The sequence below is a fragment of the Suricata suricatta genome, chromosome 3 (assembly GCF_006229205.1).
Source record: "Suricata suricatta isolate VVHF042 chromosome 3, meerkat_22Aug2017_6uvM2_HiC, whole genome shotgun sequence".
NCBI classification, from domain to species: Eukaryota; Metazoa; Chordata; class Mammalia; order Carnivora; family Herpestidae; genus Suricata; species Suricata suricatta.
Window position 1 is genome coordinate 27,770,514 of NC_043702.1, and position 25,145 is coordinate 27,795,658.

The 25,145-nt window shown below is 42.9% G+C and overlaps 1 protein-coding gene across 2 annotated transcripts in view; it reads left to right on the top strand.

The window, feature by feature from the left end:
• Positions 1-25,145, top strand: part of KLF7 (Kruppel like factor 7) — an 86,228-nt gene that overhangs the window by 52,388 nt on the left and 8,695 nt on the right. For both annotated transcript variants that reach the window (XM_029933971.1, XM_029933970.1), the window contains exon 4: positions 24,842-24,965. In XM_029933971.1, the coding sequence (XP_029789831.1) occupies positions 24,842-24,965 (124 nt within the window). The remainder of the gene's footprint in view (positions 1-24,841; positions 24,966-25,145) is intronic.

The following is a 25,145-nucleotide window of genomic DNA, read 5'->3' on the forward strand; positions in this document are numbered from 1 at the left end:
CCAAGGACAAGAGGACAAGATTCCTCATTCCTGCAGTGTCTCTGTGTTTGGTTGCCAATGTTGGAATCCGACTAGCTTATATAATGGAGGTCAACCCACTTAAATTATTTAAGAGTGTCTGCAGTGAGAATAAGCTTTTCATGGTTTGTCCCATATTTCTCTTCACCTTTCTTTCTCCTTCACTATCTGTGCTCATTGAGGTTCGGAGAGTTAGGGACTGACCAAGGATTGGACCCCCAGAACTAGGCCTAGTTGGCAGACTGCCCCTGCCCCTTTTCTTGGATCCTGAGTCTTTTGCTTTCTTCCCTTCAAAAGTTACCTGCAATCAGGTTAGACCCCTTTTATTTTGTTTGCAAAATAAAATGCATTTATAATTTTAAACCCATTTTATATTGTAACCCACTTATCCAGTATCGTAAAACATAGAGTTAGGCTTCTTTTGTTGTTTCTGCCTTTAGAATATATCCTCTATTCATTACTATAATTGGCATTTAATTTATGGAGTACAGTAAAGTAAAACAGTATTACACATACTGTTTTCACACAAACAATACAATTTTTAAAACTTCCAACTTTGTTGGGCTAGAATAGTTTCAACTGTTTCACTAGGTTAAGCTAAAGTTGATGAAAGCAATCAATCCTTTTGTTTTAGGGAAGGAAGCCAGAAACTGTCTTCAGTTGACAAAGAACTTTCCCTTCATGGCAGATTATTATTGCCCAGTTAAGTGTGTCATGGTGTATATAATGTCTTCCTTTGGAGCCCTTGCTATTTTCATATCAGGGAGATTTTGTAAAAAGGACTATAAATCGTTCCAAAAGTCAAGGCACTGTTAAGTGAGAAAGGTTTTGGCGTCTCATGGATGCCCTAAAAAATGTAGAATTATATAATCTCTACCCTGATGAATAGAACTCAAGAAAAAGCTTGACGGGTACATGTTCTAGTGCCCAAGATCAGCAAGATGCAGTAGAATAGTTGCATCTGAGGATACCTGTGCAGCAGTCATTTTTAAAAGTTTTTTTTTGGTCTTCATTTTATGTGTTCACATGATTTAATGTCACCTTACTGGAATTCATTACTGGGATTATGAACTTAGGGTGTTGGATCTCCTTACTGTGGGGTATGCACACTCTTTACCTACACTCAACTTCTCTTTTAGAAAGGAAATAATGATTGTTCATACTGAATTCTCAATTGGTCACGAGCTTGTTGAAACTAGTATTGGTATTTTAAAAAGAGCAACAAAAGATACATTCCCTTCTCTGCTATAGGTAATAAGACATTTTATGTTCCTAGTGTTCAGGAGAGAGTGTCAGAAAATCAATATGAATAAATTCAAGTGCACAGAAGATTCAACCTATTTGGAAATGTAGCGTATGGCAAAATGACAGTATGCATTATTAAATATTTTTTGCTTCACCCACATGTAAATATTAGCATATAGAAAAGGTACCATAGGCTACTTACAAATTTAGGCAAAAGGCGATTTGCTGGCTTTTTTGTTTTTCTTTTTTCATTCTTTGTTGTTGTTGTTGTTGTTGTTTAGTGTCTCAAGGCTTACAGCTAATCTAAATTTGAAACTAAATACTGTCATTACAGAAGATTTTTTTTCTGAGTTCTTCCAATTTCTCTGGGGACAAAATAATGGCCGCTCGAAGCAGTGGAGAAACAGTAATTAGGGCAAATAGTAATACTGTGCATGATTGAGGAAAATGTGAGGAAGGGAGAGAGAACGCAACAGACAGACTTGTACAGCCTGTTACTAGGAAACCACATCAGCATTAAATACAGTGTGCTAATTGGCTATCCTGTTTCTGCCTGGGTACCAGCCTGGGCCTGCTACACAGCTGTTTCTGCTCTTTCTGGTTGCTAGGTAACTGCATCATTTTTTTTCCCCCCTCTTTGTATTCTGGAGGCTAATTGGCTACTTCTGCTCCTGGTGTTGCTGCTGGGTACCAGTCTGGGCCTGCTGCTCTGCTGTTTTCCAAAGGGATTTAAAGGGGGGGAGGGGAGGAAAAAGGAAAAGGAAGATGTGCTGGCAATTAATGGAGCATAAGTGCAAATTCTACACAATGTCTGGCACCTGCGTCCCCTCATCCTGCTTTCTCAACTAAATCCTTTAGCTATGAAAACAGATTCGAATCTTGGTGTCTTTCTTTTCTCTGCATACCTTTTGAATATAACTTAAAAGAAATAAGACATTTGAAGACTACTTAAATGATGGATTTAGTTTTCTTTAGAAAGAACTGGCAAATTATGACACATTGATATTTGATATGGGCACTAATAGCATTTGCACAAACATTAAAATTACTAACATAATAACAAAGCAGCATCTTTAACATCTTAAAGGTCGTGCCTCTTTATCTCATAAATGGACCAAAGTCTTTTGTAGCCATTCTTCTTGGTATCATACAGAGTATGAGGTAAGAAATAAAATGGACTAAAAGCAATCATTGGGTTTTCCCAACTGTTTTATTCATTAATAAGGAGTAAAAGGGGACTAGACACATGACTTTTCATTATGGATTTCATTCCTCTGATATGCACAGCATAGGTCTCAAATGCTTTTTGCTGGGACATTGCCTTACACAGAAGGAATGCCTGTTTTGCACACCTCATTTTCTTTCCTTACAACACATGAACAAATGTGGTACAATATAAACCTAAAACCGGTTTAGGACTTAAAAAAAAGAAAAGTGTAGTTGTACCTCCTACTGAAGTAGAGATTTCCACTCCATCATTATTGAAATCCTCCTTGGAAGTATGGGGACGAAGACTCTTCAGAAGTGAAGTGATATTTCAAGGGGGGGTCCACTTAAAATGGTTGAGAAGGTGTATGCAAATTGAGGCCCCTTGAAGCGGCAGCTTTATTTCCCTAGAAAGGAGATGCTTTTTTGAGAAGACTTGGCGCACTGTTGTATGACTGTGCTCAGAAATAGTTAGCAAAGGCAACTTTTATTTGATGCTAATAGCGGATACTGGTTCTCAATACTAATGAGATCTACCACTCCCTCTCAAAAGTGAAGAAGGAGTTCTCTTCAGAGCAACAAGCCACTAGAAGACCAGATCAGGCTCTGTGGAATCTTTTCTGCTTAAAGTATCCTTAAAGTAGGTGGGAGACCTCAAACTAGTCTAGGATGATGCAGAGAATATTATAATGTTCCATAGGCCTTAAACCAGCCAACCATTAGTAGCATTCAAACTGCAAAAGGAAACCTTATCATCAGAGGATAACTACAGAGCGGCAAAATATTATTCCTGATCTTCCTATTCAAAGGACCAGTTGCTAACCACTCAGGAGTATTTCCCCATTAAAGGACTTAGCCATTTGATTATGGGAAGCCATCAGATGCCGGAACATTCCTTCATCATTTGACAGGTTTTATATTGTCTTTGGCGGGGAGTGGTTTTCATTGCTTGAGTGTTTCGTCTTTGTTGATGGAGGGATGTCAGAATCCCAACTTTCCCTGCATATTGTGGATCATCCCTGGTCCACTGAAGCAGGATCTGGAGTGAACAGTTCAAAGATGTCCTGGTGTTTGGCTTCTCCACCCTTCTTCACCCATCCATTGGGTGCAGTTACATATCTCCACTCTGGCTCTAGTAAGACCTGAGAAACGGGGGGTTTTGAAGACAGACGTAATCAATGGTAACCTCAGCCATGAGTGAACACCAGTACCTAGTTCTGAGCTTCCTATCTCTGTACTCTTGTGGGTGGACAACCTTTATTCTTTGGATGAAAGCAGTCCTGGGAATGCAGGCCTGCTTCAGGCGTTGAGGAAAGGACGTATTCCACCTAGCTGCTTCAATCTTTTGATTCTCCTCAGAAACCTGCTTTGCTAATTCTCATCTGCATGCAATACTACCACCTCTTATATGAGGTAAAGCAGTTGACAAACCTAGCAAAGAGGAATCTGATGGCTGCTGCCTGCCCAGCAGGCCTGCTCTGAACCCATATTATGCCTTTGTAGGAATCAGAAAAAGGTGCCTCTTCTATGGGGCAGATAGCAGCCCTGTGCCGGAGAAGGGCTGAAGTCAGTCCTCATCCCTTCAGCTGCACACCCTGTGCTCACAGCCTCACATGGCCGCCTGCTCACCGCAGGTGCTGATCCACTCCATCGGGCCTTCCCTGACCCTTCAAGAACTTGTGAGGCTAATGAGGTTCCAAGAGGAACAGAAAACAGAAACATGAAAACAGAAAACATGACTGTTTATGGCGGGGGTGGGGCCGGGGAGGGGGGCTGGGGCCTGCTCTCAATGGCTAAAGAGGCCATTATACATGAGAGCAAACCTTTTAGCCCAGCCATTCTCCCCAAATGTGAGATCATTAGTTGCCTAATGCAGTGATTCTCAACTTGGACTCATTTTGCCCCTCAGGGGACATTTGAGGAAGTCTGGAGACATTTCTGGTTGTCCATCTTGGAGGGGGGTGTTGCTAGTGGCTTCTGGTAAGTGGAGGTCAAGGATGCCGCTACCCATCCGACAGTGCATAGGACAGCCCCACAGCAAAGAATCACTGCCCTCTGAAGGCCCGTGGTGCCACGCTGGAGAAACCCTGGCCCAACGCAACCTTAGCTCTGCTTTTCTTCTATCTGTGTTACTCTGTACCACTCGCAGAGTATTTCCTCGTCCTCTTGAGACAGGTTTTGGTTCCCTTTTACCATCTTTAAAAACACTGACTAAGTATAAATATTGCATGAGTTATTATTTCTGTCAGGACTTAGATGTGTTGGTGTCCCCTCCCCCCTCCTCCACCTCCGCGAGACACGTAGCTTTCTAGATTCAACATTTGTGATTGGGACTCTTCACAAGCGACATCCCCTCCCCTCTTGTTGAGGGCTCCTGACCTGTAATAATTTGAGATTTTGCTGAGGCAGGGATTTGAATCCCTTGAGCTGCCAGGCTGCTGTGCGGGAGGGAGGCTTTTAGCCAAGTGGGCCTCGCCGACAGGGCACTGACCATCATATTCTGCCTGTCCTCTGACGTCCGGCAGCCGCACTGGATAATAACAATTGTTTCCTTATTGTTAAAAAGAAGGTTGACTGTTGGTTCAGGAAGAAACGTTTGCAGTCAGAAAATAGAACTTTTGTTGGGAAACTGTACTGCATTTGCAGGCGCTACCGCAGCGCCCTTCCCGCCGTTCACGATTCCAGTTCGCACCAACACCGTGTGGAAGGCACTGGGAAGCATTTCGAGTTCTCAGGGAGAAAGGTGCTATCGAAGGTAAAAAGATTTAAATGACATTATCTAATGGACCCGTGCTTCATGCTTGCATTTTTGTCAGGAGATGTGAATTATGCATCGGCCCTTTCAGCTACACTCACATGCATAGAAAACAACATTGTCAGAAGTGTCATCCCCAGATACAATGGACAATATGCTATTCGAATTGTATGGCATTGTCCTTGCTGCTTGGAGATAATACTGCTGACATTATTCCTCTCATACATGTGAATGTGGCTGCAAGGAGTGCGTGACATCTGTGTCTTTCACACAGATTAGCTTATCCCTTGCCTCGTGGAGGGATTGCGATTAGTGAGCCGGCCTCCTGGGGTCACGGTAAGTGCCATGTTTTGGATCACAGTTGTTATCGGACCTTAGTTTTAGGCCCAGTAGGGAATTAGTAATATTTAGGTTGATGACCAGAAGAGGCAGGGGTTATTTAGACAGCTCCCCAGAGCAGCTGGGCTAAAAGAGGGTAGGCCGAGGCATTCCTACTCAGACTGGCTTTGGGAATGAGAAGGAAAATGGGTACCAAGCCTGGGAATGGCTGCCTCCACATTATTGCTTTTTCCGAGTAAACAGGCAATACTATAACTTGCATGAACCTTTAGGGTTTACTAAGTGCTTTCACACACACACATTTCATTTCACCTTCACTTACCTACGGGGCAGATGTTCTCATTGTTCCCATTTTACAGATGAGGAAACTGAGACGCAAGGGTGATTTTGCACAGGTTTCTCTGCTGGGCTGTAGAGCCTGCCTCATGCTATTTTTCCTGAAATCAGGTGTGTTTTTTTGGTTTTGTTTTTGTTTTGCAAGGGCGCCTAAATTAAAACAGGATATAAATGAATTCAGGTCTGTTAGTATAGTTCAGCAAAATAAAGGGCCTAGTATTTGCCATTCTACTTATTTCACACCTATGCTAAGTAACACAAGTTATTACCGTACTTGTCCAATACGACAGCAAATTCAGAAGAGCTAAGAGAACAGAATGATATAATGTATAGGGATAGTGTATGTTCCTGTATCCTATTTTGATTGGACTTAAAAATCGTTGATCTTAGTTTTTTTTTTCCATTTTAAGAAAGACAGTTTTGAAGATGCGACCATCTTCGTCTATCTCCGGACTAGCGCATTTGCATGTTGTAGAAAATTCATGGAGAGTGAACAGACCCTTCCCCCTGACCCTTTAGAGGAATGCATCCTGGCAGCCCTCATTCAGTCCTCATTTAGTCCTCATTTGGTACTAAACCGGCAAATCCAAATGGAGGTGCCTTAGGGAAGTTGGAAGAAGCTATAGGTGGACGGATCTTGGTGGACAAGTTGCACATTGCTGCCTTAGGTTCGCCAGAGCTTTGCTAGGGGAGTGTGAACAAACAATTTGTGCTTTCATTTTTATTTGCATGATAAATGTCGACTCAAAGACAACCCTGCGCTATCCCCTTTTGTCCCCCCACTTTTCGGAGGATATTTGTGGATGGATTAAATGGCTTCTGGAGAAAAATCCTTGGGCAATAGAGGAATTCTCAGTCCCCTAATGGGCAGCGTCCCAAGCTCAGGTTAGGATCCTGCTGCCACGTGCCGCAGCCTCTCCTCTGTGTTCACAAAAGCACGCGGTAGGGAGGAAAGCTGGTTTCTAACGTTCTGCCAGGGGATCTACGGGAACCGCTGAGCTATGGGCCCTGGCATTGTCTTGTAGAGATCTGCAGAAAGAGGAGGCTTTAACACCAAAAGACAAATTCCCGGAAGGTGGTAGGAACTGCGCACGTGACCTGTGTGGGTTCTTGAGGATTGTTCACCCTATAGTTACGTTTTCGTGCGTCTGATCCTGTGTTCCTGTCTATCTTTGTATTTTCAGATTTACTTTCCCCTTTTGTTTATTCTACCTGCTCAAGGAATAACCTTCATAAATCGTTACATTCAGCAGGCCCCCATCCACATTTGATATTCGCATTTTGCTTGCTACTGAGTTTACTGCCGAGCGTGTAGAACACTTCCTACCCCACCTGTGAGCCTGCCCTTTGCCACAGGCAGGTCTTGAAGTTTTCCTGTGGTTTTCTTTGGTGTCCCTCTTCTCCACAAAGAATGTCTAATAAGCAAAGGCAGAGACTGGAAAGAATCCTTTCATACCTCCTTCCCACTGCTGTCGTTGCTGGAGCTAGAAGGACCATAGGCACAAAGCTTATGGGATCAATTACCACGAGCTCACTGTTAACCTTTTTTTTTTTTTTTTTACTCTGTTGTGGGAAGAATAAAGCAATAATTAAAATTAACTGAACAGCTTTTGCTCTATTGAGGCGTTAAATCTTTGTGTAAACACAATCACATTGTGCAAACATAGGTCTTTTCAGCTGGCTGATTTAGACAGTGAAACCACTGAAGTTTTGAGGTCTCTGGGTCAAGGGCCCGTTTTGACACGGTTTGAAAGGTCACCTGCTCATTTGTGTCTGTGCCGCGCTGCACGGAGCGCTGAGAGCGGGTAGGCTCCCTTGCCCGCCGCCGCCGCCGCACAAAGAGGAGCCGGCTGGCATTTGGCAGATAGCGGGCTGGGCCGAGGGGGCAGGAAATCTGCGCACAAAGCAGGGCTGCGGCGTGCACCGGGCGGGTGCGGAGTGCCTGCGAGCCCCTGGGGCCCAGGCAGCCAGACAGCTCGAACGTGGAGAAAACAGCAGTTATAAAACATAAATGCGTTTATTATTACACTGGGCCCATGCTATATAATTTTACACACACTCATATTTGTGATTTATGGCTGCAGCTCCATGCGGAGGAGAAGCGTGCTAATTTGCCCAAATTGATAGGGAGGCCTCTGAAGATGATCAGATTTGAAGGAGCAGTAACAGAAAAAAAAAGGGGGGGGTCTCCTAAAACAACAGCAACAGCAAAAAGTGGCTGCTATGTCAGAGGCATCCTTTGTTCATTTAGTTTGCCCGGCCGAGCTGCGCTTTAATTATTCATCATAATGCCTGCCCGGGAAGGAGCACGCCTCCCACGTCCCTCGGCACCGCGATCGGTCCTTGGTCCTCGGTGCCGCGAGCACCCAGCCAGCCTGCCCCGCCTTTCGGGAGTTGTGTTGTGCCCTCGGCCGCGACAGGTGAGCCGGCTAAAGGTTGGGGGTGGTGGGCGGCTCCGGCACACCTGCTGCCCCATTCTTGGGGGGCGATGTTGCCCGCACTGCGGCGAAGGAGAAAGCTATAGTGGTCCCAGCTTAGGTTCCAGACACCCCCTCTACTTAGCAGGAAGCTGCTGGTGCTCTACCCATGTCCTTGTCCTGGATCCTGCAGGTGGGGCTTTTCCCAGGGAGGAGATGCGAACCTGGAAGAGCCCAGGGGTACCCAGATAGGAAGGGGCTGACCTGACTTTTGAGTCTGGTCTGACTCCAGAGCCCATTCTCCTGCATATTCTCCTGGAATTTCCTAGGAAAGAAGCCAGGAAGAGCCCTGGGAGCAAAGACCCCACCCTGCTTCCACTATGGCCCATCCCCTGTGTTGTGCTTTTAGCCCATTTCCTGGTCTCAGCAGCAATTACCCTCATTGTTTCCGACAGCTTTCCAGAGTGTTTTTGTCTCTGCAGAATCTTGTGTTACTTGTTCTGGAGCTCCTCAGAAGGAAAGCACTTTGGAACAGCATGTGCTGGTCCCAGAGTACCAGAGCACCCGTCATTCATGCCCCTTGCAAGGGAGCTTCATGTTGACAGCCTCCTGCAGTCCCAGGATAACCTGATGGGCTGTTTTTACCTGGATGCATACTTACTAGGGTGGGGAAGCTGAATGGCCACCCAGTCTTCATAGCGGAGCCCGGGGAGGCATCCCTGATACTCATCCTTTCCTTTCCCCCTTATTCAGTCAGTATCCATATCTTGTTGGCACTACTTTCTAAGCACGTTTTGTATTTGTCCACTTCTCTCCATCTCTGTTACTAGGGGCAATGCTGTCTGCATTTCAGCCGTCTTCTGTCTCTCAGAAATCCTCTCACATCAGCTCATTTCCCTCCGCAGCCCAGTCTCCATTTTAGAGCCAGAGTGATACTGTGAGAATTCACATCTGACCGTGTTGTGCCTCTGCTTAAAAGTTCACAATGGCTGGGGCCCCTGGCTGGCTCAATCAGTTAAGCATCCGACTTTATTCAGGTCATGATCTCGCGGTTCATGAGTCTGAGCCCCACACCACAGAGCCTGAAGCCTACGTCAGATTCTGTGTCTCCCTCACTCTGCCCCTCCACCACACATGCTCTGTATCAAAAATTTTTTTTAAAGTTCACAGTGGCTGCCATTGTTATAAAGTCCAGATTCTTAAATGGGGCCTCTAAGATCATTGTCCAATAGAAATAAATAAATAATGTGAGCCATGCATATACTTACATATAAATTTTCTGGCAGCTTTATTTATTTTCATTCGTTTATATACTTTATTAATTATTCATTTATTAATCAGTTGTACTAATTAACAACTTTAATACCAGACTTTAACTCAATATATCCAAGCTTATCTCAACATGTAATCAATATAAACAATTGTTAATGAGCAGTCTTACATCCTTTTTTTCGTACTAACTCTTTGACATTCAGTGTGTATTTTGCATTCACAATACATGACAATTCAGATTGCCCACATTTCAAGCGCAGAGGAGCCACATGTGGCTGGTGGCCACCAGATTGGTCGGAGCTCATTTTTAAACCCTGAAGTCTAGCCCTGCTTGATTCTCCAGCCACACTGTGGCTCTCTATCCCCGTGGGACATCTGGGCATCCGGGGTAAGTGTCGGAGAGGAGGTGGCAGAGGAGTGGAGGAAGTCACCCCTGCTCAGGAGTAGAAGGCCCAGCCCAGCCCTGGGCCCCCTTCACTTTACACTGCTGGGCTCTCAGGCAGCTGGAGGTGCGGGTTAAGAATGAAGTCTTGGCTTTGCTTTTGGCCTTGGGGGGCGGTTTCCATTTTTGGTCTATCTAAGGCTGTGTCAGTCTAAACAGATGTTTTTTGAGAAAGTGAAGGGAATTAAGTGGAACAACACTGATAGGTGGATCTGTGGTATTCTCTTCTGAGGAGAAGCAACTGTGTGTCCCACACAGACGTGCTATAGCGGGTAGCGCTGTTCTGTGAGCTCAAGATGGACCTGGGGGAGGAGGAGCTAGTGCGCCCCCCTGGCTTCCAGTTTCTATAGGTTACATTCCTTTACTTCCTCCCTTTTAAAAAGTTACAACAGCTATTATGTGGGTGCATCGGAATATTTTTGACATTTTTTCCAGCTGAAAGGTTCACTTTATCAGAAAATGTTTCCAAGGGGAATATAAACATTTATTCTATTTTAATTGCTGGCATTTCAGTAAGAGTCAGAGTGAGGTAGTGGTTAAGCCTGTGGACTGAAGGTGCAGCTGCCTGAGTTTAAATCTTGACTGGGCCATTTATCAGCTGGAGAACTTGGTGAGTGGCTCTTTTCTCTGACCCTCAGTTTTCTCATCTGCAGAATGGGGAGGATAAGTCTTCTAGGGTTATTAAGAGGATTAAAGGAGAGAATATGCATAAAGTCCTTAGTTTCCTCTAGTGCCCAGGACATAAGGAGAGCTCGCTGAATATTGCCCAATAGCCCATTGCCTCAGGATTTGTAAAACACTGTCATTAATTGAGGGTGGTTGGACTGGGCCACAGTCCTGGCTCAGGATGCTCATTCAAGGTGCTTTCTCTGAAAAGATACATTTATTGTCCAGTTTGTGTGTAACATGTTGTGTCTTTCTCTCACATTTAGTTTTGTACACTATGTATATCTCTGTGAGGAAGGAAAATATAGACATCTCATCACGGTTTGATTCTGCCATGTACTTCTCCAGTAGAAAAAGCCAAATATATTTAGGTCATGATATATGAGGCATGGTGAGGTATATACCATATTTTACTGGTTGTACACAGGCATTGGGCCACCATTCTATATACGGTGTTGGGTTTGTGCTCTTTGGACTAAATTCTTCGGCTTTCTAATAATGACATGTTGCCGGTTGAGGCACTGAGGCTTGAGGTATTGAATTAAACGAAAGGCCAGCCCCAGGGGGTGGCCTGCTCCTAAGACCAGAACACAGATCTCTACTCCTCTTGACTAAAAACAGTGACAGCAGAACTATGAAAGTATGTTCAGGCACTAGGTGTTTTTATGAGCCACCTTGCATAACGGAGGATTTTTGTTTGGAGAATTTTAATAATCACCATGCCTGTAAGTGCTTTACAATATAGAGAACATTAGCACAGCATACCTCACAATAGTCCTGTAAGGCCAACATCGAAGAAGGGGTTAGCCGCATTTTGCAGAGGAAGAAAGTGAGACTCAAAGAGTTTGTAACTTTCCTAAGATCATATACTAAGTAGTGAGAACGGGGACTAGAACCAATTGTGAGTCATGTGTGCACAAGTATGTGTGTGTGTTCCACTAAACTGTACGTGCACGCATGAGACACCATTTACAGGAGCTCTGGTAACCTCTCTGAGTAGAAGTGGTTGAGAAAGGAAATAATGTTTCTACTGCAAGCATGGGCCCTTTAGGCATGTATCGTTTTCATTCATCAGTTTCTGTTACCCTTTGAATTATTAAGAACATAAATGAAGCTGTTTGTAATAGAGACCCAAGCTAGCAGAGGCTTAAAAAAGATATACGATTGTTTTGCTCTTTCACATAAAAATCCAGAATCTCAGACAGCTGTGCTCTGAGAAGTTGTCAGCATCCCAAACTCCTTCTCTCCTGTTTGTCTCGCATCCCTAGAGTTTCTGTCCTTCAGGAATTACCTTTGTCCACACAATTCAAGATGGCTGCCACCAGGCCTGCTTTCCAGGAATGTAGTTTTCATGCAGCTTTTGAAAATGGGAAGGGGAAAGGATGTCCCAACCTTTAAAAGTACAGCTTGAAATTGCACTTGTCACTTCCACTCACATCTCATCAGCCAGAGCTTAGTCATATGTCAACAAGCTACTGCAACGGAGCTGGGAAGTAGTCTTTATTCTGGATAGCAGTGAGCCCAACTAAAATCGGGGTTCTCTCCTAGAGAAAGGGAGAATGAATAATAGAAAGTCAGCTCGCAGTTACTATGCTCTTTATCTTCAGAATAGTTCTTTGTAGCTTGTAATGCAGGCATTTGAACATGAAACACCTGAGTTCTGAAATTCTAAATGTGTAACATGGTAAGGGAAAAATTGTAGTATATTCTAGTTCATGGCACAGTGCAAAATCAAAATAACTGCATGAGAACTAGGTTCCTGTGGAGCGCCAGAAGTTTTGAATGGAAACTTAATTTACATTTTGCATTTTATGAGACTAGTCCATTACTGGAATAATATGAAGGGAATGGGGAATTAATAACTTGAGAAAGCAAGGTTATAATGTCAGAATACCCACATCTTAATCTTTCTTGCACTTCCCCCCACCCCCCAAAGGATAAAGTCACATTCCCCTGACATTTTTCCCAGGATGAAAATTAAGTAGAAGAATAAAGAGAAAGTATTTTTTGGCTGTGAGTTTAGCACAGACAAAATTAAGGCTGTTCCAGGTTAGAGGTATGTAGGCTGACAGATTGTGTGGGGGTGTTTCTATATATGTGGGTGTCAATATGTTTGTGCTGAATTGTTTGCAGATTTGGGGGGGATGTCGTGTGTGTGTGTGTGTGTGTGTGTGTGTGTGTGTGTGTGAAGTGTGAATGTAGATTCCATGGGTGGCTTCAATCATTGTGTTTTCTTCCTAATTATTCATATTACAGAGCAGCAGAAAGAGGATGTAGGAGGATCTAGGTTGCAGTGTTTAAAGAAGAGCTGAAGAAGGACGAGTAACATATGCACATGATCATTCAGTCAAGTTCATCGAGGGTCTTTGACATGTCTTCAGCATTCTGAGTATTGGAAACACTAAAGTGAATAAAACTGGTCTCTGTCCACGAAGGAACAGAGGTTTTATGAGGCTACAGCATGTAAAAAATTATTCAAGCAGTATGATGAAACTCTTCTAAAGGAAGTTATAGGAACAGAAAGGAAGGAGCACCCACTCTACCAGAGTTGGTCTAGAATCACTTCCCAGAGGTGTGCTTTTTAAAGTACCAATGCCGCACACTGGGCTAGGCTCTGAGGATACAGGTATGCAGAGACATGGGTTCTGACCCAAAGGCACGCCGCCTCCTGGGGGGATAGCTTGTCATCAAGGCCCCACAAGGTCTGGCTCTTACCACCGCTTCCACCATTCTTGAAATTCCTCCTTATACACTCGTCCTTTACCTCAGCTGTGATAAACCACTGTCTCTCATCTCTAGCCTTTGTACATGCTGTTCCTTCCTCCTGAGATGTTGCCATAATGTTCCTACAGAGTGTTAAGGTCCTCCACATGTCCGTGCACACGCGTTTACCAAATGTATCAGGCCTCGTGTTGTTTGTATGCACCCATGGGGCTTCCCCACCTGGGAACCCCTCTAACACAGAGACCCTTTGCTTTTACCTTTAATCTCCAGCACTGTCATCGTTCAGTACGTATTAGACCAATAATTAATGTAGATTGAATCCAACTTGTCCCATTAAAGATGCTGTATTTTCACCATCAGTGAGTGAGCCCAGAAGGCTGGACATTTGACTCTGCCCGCTCACCCATGGACAGGGATGAGGTCATTCAGAGATAATGTATGTTAGGGGTTTTGAATCTGGAAGGCAAGGTGGTAACAGCTTTTTGTGCTGTTAATTTTTGGTTGATCTCCAATCTGTTAATTAGCAAGCCTTGTATTGATTCCGTATGATGTGCCTAAGCCTGTGCTAGACATTGCGGATGATGACACAGAAGCAAGTGAGAATCGTCTGTCCCCTTTCCTGGACACACACTGGATTCGTCATCCCATTTATTGAATTGGAGGTGTAAGGCCTCCCCATGTGAAAAGCACTTTCTATGTAATGTGGGTAGGGAGAGCAGGGCAAGGGCTCAAGCCATAAGAAATTAAACATCTCATAGGACATAGTAAATAAGTAGCCAAAGAGTGTAAACTCTGACAAGACTGTAGCTTTCTAAACAGGAGGAATACTTTAGGCTGGGGTGACATGTGGAAGACATAAATTCTGAGTAGAGGACCTTCTAGTAAGTGGGACAGGCTGGGGAGGGCTGCTTAAGGATGATGGAGAGGGAGGGGTTTATGTAAGGAGCAGTGGGTAGATTAGGGCAGAAAAGTAAGTGAGATGGTTTTGTGGACATCTTTTTTAAGTAACATAGGCAGTGGTATGTGAAGAGCATCTGTCTTAGGGTATTTGTCAAAATAAGACACTTAAATTTCCCTTTTGAGTTACTCTTTTCTTATATTTCATACTTGGGCAAGGTACATATTTGGGTTGCCTTAGCTAATGAGGAAATTCAGTCTCTGAAAAATAGTGTTTGATCATCTTGGAAGAGAGTTATGCAGACAAATTGCTGTTTTAAAGCTTGGCTGTTTTAATATTTACCTCTAAAAATCTCTGGAGAATTGGGTCCATACTTTAATCATAGCTGGTTGGCGGGGGGGGGGGGGGGGGAGCATCTCTTTATCATCTCTATGTAAATAACCCAACTTCTAATGCTTCTTGAGGACTGATAAAGTTACCTTTCTTTTTCTTTTTAATTTTAGGGCAGATCACCATATAAATTAATCATATGCTTGGGTCACTTCTTCACCATCTGCATTTATGTAATCAGGGAATAACAATTAGTATTAGCTTTAGTTTATTCAGAACAAATTCGGCATGCTGAAACCAATCATTTGCTAGCTTCCAAAATCCTGTCTGAGGTGGTTTTTGGATTTTTCATTCCCATGGGTTTTCTAGACCATTGATGTATTTCTTTTCATATTTATTAAATATGTAGCAGAAAGTTAGTTTTTATCCTAATAGTAAATGATTTGGGCTTATACTTTCCAATTTTTAGTTAGAGAAGACTTCAGCTTGCTCAGGACAATATAGATCAACTACTGTGATATGTTTCGGTTGATGTCTATCAAAGGTCGTGGTCTCATGAGGTTTGTTTCAGCCTCCCCAACCCCCACCTGCACTGGACCTCCATGCACCCCCTGTTTCCATCACCCCCAGGTATAGGCCTCTCACAGTGACCTCAGGCCCCCTCACATCCTCCCCAGGAGCTGTCAGGTAAGCCTGCCTCTCCTCGAGGCCTTGAGCTCCACATTTGTGCCTTTCCTCATTACTGACCTCCATGCAGAAGAATCAGTTCCTTGCAATATGCACTTGGGGTTGTACAGCTGAGTCACCAGCCTCTGCAATGAACTGGATCTTTGGGGGAAGGGTTCTCACCCGGTATTGGCTTACTTCTGAGGGTGCCCTTTGCCCCCTCACTAACTTCTGAGTGGCTTGTTGATAACTTAAGATATTAACTAAGCTTGGAACATGTGTGGAGCTAAAATAACATTTCTTTCTTTTCTTTTTTTTTTTTTAATAGTTTGTTGTCAAATTGGTTTCCATACAACACCCAGTGCTCTTCCCCACAAGTGCCCTCCTCCATCACCACCACCTCTTTCCCCCTCCCCCTCCCCCTTCAACCCTCAGTTCATTTTCAGTATTCAGTAGTCTCTCAGGTTTTTTGTCCCTCTCTCTCCCCAACTCTCTTTTCCCCCTTCTCCTCCCCATGGTCCTCCACTAGGTTTCTCCTTTCAATCTTAAAATTAAATTTTTAAAAGTGATTCAAAAATTAGTACTTTGGTCACTGTGTAGTCTTAGGCTGTGCTTCCATATATCCTCTGCAGTGTGACCATTGTAACGTTTGAATGCAAAAACCAAAGATTTGCCGTGAGTTTAAAATTAATATTTTTAAACAATCATACTCCTATCTAAATACTTCAAATTGAATTGTGGGAAATTGGCTTACAGAATAGGACTTTTACTACTAAGTGGAAGAAGTGTCCTGTAAATTCATTTTCAATAAATTCAAATGGGGTCATCATCTTCCCAGAAAAAAAGATAAATGTTTTAACTTTTTTCTTCAAATTCAGTTTATATCTGGCTTTTAACCTTTTGTAACTTTGGTAGTCATCAAAATATACTTAAGTTTCCAAATTGACATTAAACTTTCTTTGGACTTATCTCTTAAAAAGCTGATAAAAATAACTTAAAAATTAACACAACAAAGACAAAAAAGAATAAAGACAAATAAGAAAAAAAAAAGCAAAAACACAAAAAAGTTTCCCTGCGTAGTCATGCTTACCTGTTTCACGACTTGAGAACATGTAACTTTAGGTATGAGTGTTGAAATCTAAATTTTTGAGTGAGTTACAGTCTTTTGAGAATTACAATAATTCCTATCTTAAGACTTGTGGAATTTTATTTTGGATTTTGGGGGGAGGGCATTAGCCCACTAAAAATATTAGAACGCTGCAGACATTTCGAATTAAATAAAGAGTCGATTTGACTGGAAGAATATTATGACTCCCCTTGGCCTAGGAGAAACATGCTATGGTTTCTGAAGCACGTGTATTGGAATCACAGGTTGCACATTGAAAAAACTCCAATTGCCAACAGCTATATTTATTCCAGCATCTGGGATAGTTGCCAGTTTTCATGACCAACCCTGTGTTCCTCCAGCATTACAAACAAATTCACCAAGAATTTTCCCTTCCAAAGAAACTTTGTGGTAAAAGTTAAGTCATTAAAAATGGAAGCTGGCCCCCAAAGATTTTCACCCTGTGTATTCCCTAGCCGTGCTTCACAAGGTAAGGTGGATCTGAGAAGTGATGCTTGCGCTCTAGTTTAAGTCTCATGGAAGAGCCCTTGCGCCCACAGCCTTCTCTGGCCTCCACACCCCTGCACGCTCCCTTCTGATATCATCATCATCGGGATAACACCTTTCATGCGTTTGGGACTTTGTATTGACCAGTCACTTCCATAGAGTAAATGCCATTGAATCCTGAAGGGAAGTAGAACAGATTTTTTTTTTCTATTCCTTCCCTATACAGTTAAAAACAGTAAGTCTTGAAGAAGTTTACTGACTCTACAAGGCCACACTGCTATTAGGGAAGCAAAGGTGAAACTAGAAGAATCTGGTTTGATGACTAGTCCTTGTTCTTGATAACGAGTCCATTTTTCTCCAATAGAACAATGATTCAAGTCTCATCAAGGCATCGAGGCATGGCTGCCCTCACGTTCCTACAGAGTCTTAAGGATTCCCTCCTCCACAAGTCATCCACATGCATTGATCAAGCACATGCGCCTTGTGTTGTTTGTATGCATGCATGGGGCTTCCCCACATGGGAGTCCTCTACCACAGAGACCCTGTGCTTCTCTTTAATCTCCAGCAGTCACTGCTCAGTACAGATTTGAGCCAACAATTAACGTAGATTGAATCCAACTTGTCACACTGAAGACGCTGTATTTTCATTGTCAGTGAATGAGACTTTGGTCTGGGTATTTGACCTTGCCTGCTCAGCTGTGGATAGACTTGAGGTGTTTTGGAAATAATACCAGCTAGGGTTCATGGATCTGGAAGGCAAGATGGTAACAAGCTTTTTGGGGCTGGGCATGGGAAAAAGTTTAGGAAGGCTGAATCCTTATGCTTGAGGTGACAGTGGAGTTTCCACACAGAAAATATATTTTAAACCAATGCTGTCTAAAATAGAAAGCAAGCCATATATATATAATTTAAATTTCTCTCATAGCCACATTTTTAAAAAGTGAAAAGGAATAGGTAAAATTAATTGTAACAATAACATTTTACCTAAACCAATACATCCAAAATTTGATCATTTCAACATAAATTCAATATGAAAAAATTAATAAGACATATTTACATTCTTTTAAAAACTAAATCTTTGAAATCCAGTGTGTATTATACATACTTAGAGCATATTTAAATCCATATGCTAAATTTTCCATGGTTAAAGCTAAATGTAGTTAGTCCTACCAAAAGAAGAGTATAAATTATGCTTCATAATGTTTCCGTTTTTAAATTTTAAGTAAAATCAAATTCTAAGTTCAATTTTTTAAGTCACCGTACCCACATTTTAGGGGCTCATAGCCACATGGGGCCAGTGACTGGTGTCCTGTCATATCGGTAGTTGTGGGGTTATGTCAGAATTTTTTCCATCCCTCTCCATACCCTGAACTAGGAGCCCTACCTTACTGAGGGTGTGCTTTAAATTTTAGATTATACATTTTAAACATCCATTTTAAGGTGGTGATCCAGGCTGTAAGGGTTTATCCTAATGTCAGCCAGTTATTGTTTTATTAGTTTTTTATGAACACAAGAAAAAAGAGGAAACGTGTGCTCAGTACAGTGACCGCTGCTTTATGCAAATTTACCCACTGAGATCATAGTACCTTATAGCTTTTGGGTGAGCAAGTAATGGACAAATGAAAAACGCAACATGGAACATGAAGAAATGAGTACACATTTTCTTTTATGTTGTGGTTACAAATGCTTTTCAAGTTCTGGAAAAGAAAGCCTTGGTCTCGTTTTCCAACAATCACCTGCTCTAAAATACCTTGGAAAAAGAAAATATTGAAGATTCAGCTGGAAGTTAAGAGGAACTCTGAGCCAGTTTTCCAAAGCAGAGTTAATAACGGGGTTTCTTTTTACTTGCTGCTCATATGCCCTGAGAAGGGATTGCCAAGCTGTGGAGTGATGTTTACTGCTTACTCTTTTTTCAGCGTTAAGAAAGCTTAGTGACATTTTCTCTCTCAGTGTCTTTATTCCCCAGGTGGCTTAAATTCTCAAGTGCCGCCGAGTGTGATGTGAAAGCAATTGATGGGTCTTTGCTGATTTCCTCTAGATGTACTCAGTGGCAAAACAAACCCATTACGAAGTATTCTTCTTCCTTTCCATTTTCCTGTTTCATTTCCTGGTCTGCAAAATTTCAAGTTCCTAATCCAAGTTCTAAGGAGACGAGGACGTTGACAAGCCCAGATAACAGAAATCTAGTAACACTTTTTAAAAAGTAAAAAGCGGTAGATAAAATTAGTTTTAACAGAAATCTGGGCATGTCAAGGTCTTAGTCTCTCTAGGAATTGGATTAAGAACTTGAAAATTTGCAGATCAGGAAATGAATGCAGAAAACTTGCATTAACGATGTTTATTTTCAAGGGACTTTTAAACCTGGAATGCAAGATTCTGACATGTTCATATTTCATTCTACAAACTATATCTTAAAGGCAAATTTATGGCGCAATACATTTGACATATCATTTATGCTCTCCCAAACACATATTCAGTGAGAACCTTTACAAGTGAGTTCCATAAAATGACGCATGTGGCTTCCCAGAGGGGATGTTGCTCAGGCGGCCGTGGTCCCAGGTGCGAGCTGAATATTACAGGGAGATTTTCAGGATATGCCTTTCTTTAGGTTCAGGCAGATAGAGAAGAAGAGTGACCTTTGGTGGTGAAGGAATACTTAATCCGCTGTAGTTCCACTCTTGAGTCCCAGGAGTAGAGGACTGGTCAGCAAACAAACATTTTCTACTCGTAGGCCAGTTCAACATATAGAAAGGCAGGGACTGAGATCACACGGGCTGCCCTGCCCTTCTGTGTGCACTTGGCTCTTTGTTGTAGATCAGGATGCTGTCTTCATTCACTGTACTCTGCAGGATTGAGCCAGGCCCTGCCTTAGTGCTGTCGGTATCACAGTGAACGAAACAGGTGCCTGCCCAAAACTTATGTTCTTGTACAGGAGGCAGACAATAATACACACAAGAGATACGCAGTCTAACTTCAGAGTGATTGAGTAGGGAAGGTGACAGAATCTGGTGTTCCCCGGAGGACGGGGAGGGTAGAGCTCTCTGAGAGGGAGACACTGGAGCAGGGACCTGAGTGACATGAGGGAGCAAGTGTTCCAGCCAGAGGGTTTAGAAAGTGCAAAGGCCCTGAGATGGGGGGGTAGGAAATGAGATTAGAAAGGGGCCAGATCCTGTGGTGTCTATACTACAGGGCTGCCCACGCTTCTGACTTGAGTTCTGAGAAGGACAGGAAGCCAGTGCAGCATTTATACTTTAATTTCTTCTTAACCTCGTTTGGGTCATGAACTTCTTTGGCAGTCTGGTGAAATCTGTAGAACGTTTCATCAAATGTTTTCAAATGCACAAAGTAAAATCCAGGGGATGTCAGAGAAACCAGTTGTGTGGAAACATAAAGAATAAAATCCCTTGTAAATGACCCACTTGCTCTGATTTATATTTTCAAACGATTTCTCTGACCGTTGTAGGGAGAATGGACTGCGGAGACCGAATAATGAAGCCCCAAGACCAGTGGGCTGGGAGCCAAGGGGCTTCCATTTATCTACGGGGCAGAGTTCTCTAAAGTAGGGTGTGCAACACAGTCTTTTTGAGTACAGGAAGGAAGATGCATACCTCCTATTTATATTTAATCTACTCTCATTCTTTTTAATTTCTATAGTGAATGCATATTTTATAATATCCTAATGTATTAGGACATCAGTATACTTATATAATTCATGAATAAACCTACTTACATTGGAGGTGCATGTTCAAAAGTATTTATGCACATTTTGACCAATCGCATTTGATGATCATGATGTAGAGGGAGTTACTCTTTAAGAAACTAAAAAAAAAATGCCATACTGGTTTAGCCCACATTCCATTTCAGAGGCCATTCTGTGGGAGAGCATGAATTCTTGCCATGATTCAACCTTGCTAAATGTCAAGTCCTGTTTCTCAAGCATCCTTAGCTCTCCTTAAGAGCCCTCATATGGCTATAAATCCATTTACACCTGATTAGACCTACTGTCACTTCTGAGGGAAAGCCATCTCGTGGGGCTAATTTCCAGATAGGAAAAGTAGATCTTGGTATTCCCCCTGCAATTCAGGGGGTTCTGACGGCCTCTCCCCTCGTGGCCCTGTGAGCTGTACAGGCGCTGGCACGGCCCCTCATCCATCCAGTTTGTGGCCCACCTGCATCCACATACTCCTTCCAGACCTGGGTCCCCATGTTTAAAGCCTCTCTCCATCTGCCTGTCTCCTGTAGACCTCTCCCGAACAATTATGACCATTATTGAGTGGCCGTGAGCTGGATGGTGGGCATTAGCGGGGTGCCATACCATATAGCGTTGTGCAAGGGCATGCCCTTTTCTGTTTTCTACCCTGAAACAGTGCCTGGAGTGGAGCAGGGGGAGAAGGATGGTGAAGGAGAGGGCTGTGAAGGACCTAAGCTGATTTTGGATGAAGTGTGCTCCAGTTACAACTGAACGACCCTTTTCTCTTTTTTCCTCCCTCCTTACTTTCTTTCTCCTTTCCTCCCTCCCTCTGGCCCCTTTCACTTCCTTTCTTCCTTTCTTTTAGAAAGAAAACTATTCTTTTATAAAGGAAGAAACCCAAGCTTTTTATGAAATGTGCAGAAATCTTTAGGTAGGCTGTTTGGATGAAAACTGATGCATCATGGATATAGGTTCTTTGCCTCCCCCCTCCCTCCACCGCCTCACTGCTGCCCCAACCCGAGATCAAGCAGTAGATGCTGGTGTCCAGGAAGGTGTAATCGTGGCCATGCCACACTGACAGAGGATTTTCACTGCTGCCTTTCAAGTAGACATTGGTTTACAGAAGCCAGTATAGAACCCAGAAATGAGGCGAGCCTAACCCCACTCTTTCTGAGCCCTAAATATGAAGGCTTAGTCCCAATTCTTTAAATTTTTTTTAGCTCCTCTGATTTCTGAACTCTGCCCTGTAGCAGGCACTGCTCCTTCATTTGCTTGAGTTCTTTAAATTTCATATTATTGAGTATCCACAGAAATTGTGGGTAAATGAGTCAGACACTGGAAAAAGAGCTTGATGAAGCACTGTAATATAACTTGGCTAAACTAGCAGGGCACAAAGGGGCTTGTTCTGGGTGCAAGCAGGAAACTATGTTAGGTGATAGAATCCAAAGCCAGGTCAAACTCTCTGTAGTTTCTGTCTATACACTGGCAAAAGGGACACTGAAATAGCTACTGGATAGGATAGTTAATTTTGTGCCATAATTAATTAAAAGTTGACTTTTTTTTCTAGGACGTGACTAAATCCTTAATATTATTTGTCAAAATAAAATGAAACCAAACTATCTTTAAAAATTCACCAAGAGGAAAACCAAAGAATTGGAAATAATAATTTTTTTTTAAATACCCAAAGACATCCACTTCAAACTCCATTTTCTCTCTGTCCTTCGTGTGTCCTTCAAAACCTGGTTGCTTATGATGGATGGGTTAGTTTGATTGTGGGATTGATTTTGGGGAGTGGATGTCTCTCCTTGGCGCTGTAGAATGTCATGGGATTTCCAGATGTCTTGTTGCCTTTGGGGTGTGTTTGGTTCCCCTGGGTTCCAGGAAACTTCAGTTTTACTTGCATTTGAGAGCCTTGGTGGTGGAGGGCATTGTGATTTCTAACGTCTTTGGTGTCATTCTCCTTTGTTTGTTTGTGCCAGATTTCCTTGAAGTAATCAATCACATTAAGTAAATGATGCCAACACACCTCTCAAAGAGGGCACACCTCTCTCCAACAGGGGTCTCTTATTTTCCCTTCAGCATTTTACTCATTCTGAGTAGATCTAAAGAACCCTCCATTTTCCTGATGCATTCTCCATCAATATACTGAGGAAATATTTAGAACTTAAAAACACATACTTTCTAGTATTGAGTGATTCCAGGCTCAGCTGTCTGGAGCCTGAGCTCTGGAAGTTTTGGATGATGGCCATTAGACAGCTCTTGAGAACACAGGTGAATGTGGGAGGAAAACACATTGAAATCGGTTGAATATTTACCACGTGTCAGGCTTCAGGATATGTGTCTTCTACTTGACAATGTATTTAAACCTCACAACTAACATGAGAAGCTAGGCCCCATTTGACAGAGAAGGCCACTGAGGCATAGGGTCTGTAATGAACTCAGATTCCAAGTGTCCTAAGCCCAAAGTTGATTTGATACCCCAATTCTGCTACCTTCTCTTCAGCAGGTACAATTTTCTAAAATTTTGGCTTTAAGGATTCAGAAGGTGAACTTTGAACACTGCTCAGTGATTTTTTTTTTTCTGGTTTCCAAAACTGAATGGGTTTCCTCCTGTGCTTCTAGCCCTCCTTCATGTCCTCCTGGTTCCCTTTAAAAGAAGTGCCCGTGTTTCTCATTCCTCTTCTCTATGGGCCTTACAGAGCCATGGCTCACTAGGGCATCGATTTAATGAAATAAAATTTTCAATCATGTTTGGTTCAATTCCAGGTGATACAAATAAAGAATTGTGAACACTTTGTAGTCAAACTTAAAGGGAAGGAGAAAGGCAGAAAGAAGAAAGTGGGTCAAGTATAGTACCTGGGCAATGTCTCCTTAAGCGCTGCCTCGTGAAGGTCTAGCTATTAAAAATAGAGATGTAATGAGGCGGCCATAGTACTACTTTGGCACCTGTGTGTGTATCCTGAAGTTGTGGGTTTGGCAGTTCATAATATTTACCAGTTACGTTAACATTAAATGTGCCGGACACTGTTCTAATTAACATATATTACATAGGTATATTAAGTTATGGTCTTCAAACACTTTGAGGTACATGCTGTTATTATCTCTAGAAAGGCAGAGGCACGGACAGGTTTATTAACTTGCCCAAGGTTAGACAGTTGGGGGAAGCATGGAAAGCTGAAGGTCGACCTCAGACGTCTTGACCATCATGCTACCCCACCTCTCAGGAGGGCTCCGTACCCCTCATGATTCCATGGGGTTTTTAAGATTATTTTTCTTCTGAATAAGAACCAGCCCACCATACAGTTGGAAGGGTAAATATTTGCCATGTTTGGTGACAGACGTTGATGAGTTACAAAAAGAGGTCTAAGGAAAAATCATGTACTTTCTCTTACATATCCCTCCATCTGTATTTACTGTGTGAAAAGGTCACTTGAGCACAAGAGCTCAAATTTCGTACTTCTAAGCAACTTCACTGTGGCTAAAACCTTGCTCTACAAATTGGCTTTAAAAATATGTTGTAATACTCTGTATCTCTCTCTACTATGAAAGCTCTGGAGCCATTAAGTTATGGGCTTCATAAGTAGGACTCTGTGACTGTATTTTACATAAATGCCAGGAATCGTCAAGTGATTTTTGTTTTACTCTCAAACCGTAGCCCTTTCTCCTGACTGTCCATCCACTCCCATTTACTGGAAGGCACAGTGGTTCTGGGCGACCTGAGCTGTTTGCCTTGTCAGTCGGGTCCCTGGCTCCAGTTTGTGGTAGGAGGGAAGAGGAGGGAGAAGGCTAAAAAGGCTGAAATGGTAAATTACTGTAGGTTCTGGAGAAAAATAGAATTAGAAGCATTTGTGGTTCAGATGAAAATAGCACATTTCCTTTCTGCTTGGACAGTGGGGGTCGGAATGCTCCAGGGAATAGAAAATAAATAAAAATTGATCCCTCACCAGTTGAAGGAAATGCTCTGACTCTGTGAACTGAAATGACAGCTCCAGATTAGAGGATCCTGTGAAACCACTTTTGAAGGTTAAAAACAACAACAGCAACAACAACAACAACACACCAGGAGACTCAAGCAAGTGTGACACAGGGTATTAGGCAGTGTAGTCTTTCACGAATGACTTCCACAGCCCTTTTCCAAGACAACGGATAGGTAGCAGCACCCGGTCAGGTGTGTGGCCAATTTGTTCCTGTTGTTGACCATGGTCGTTCCATCTCTTCTTGCAGGTGAGAAGCCTTATAAGTGCTCATGGGAAGGGTGTGAATGGCGTTTTGCACGAAGCGATGAGCTCACGAGGCACTACAGGAAACACACAGGTGCAAAGCCCTTTAAATGCAACCACTGCGACAGGTAAAGAAACATAGAAGCTCCCGGGATGGGGAGGGCAGAAGGTGAGGTGGGTTGGGGGCTGGGCCACCCATATGCTTCTGGGGTTATCCCAAGCCTCTGTCTCGGAGACTCAGGCTTGGGAATGCCTTTGGCTTTGCTACCGGGAAAACCAAGGAGATAGGGTGCCTTCCAGGGTAAAAT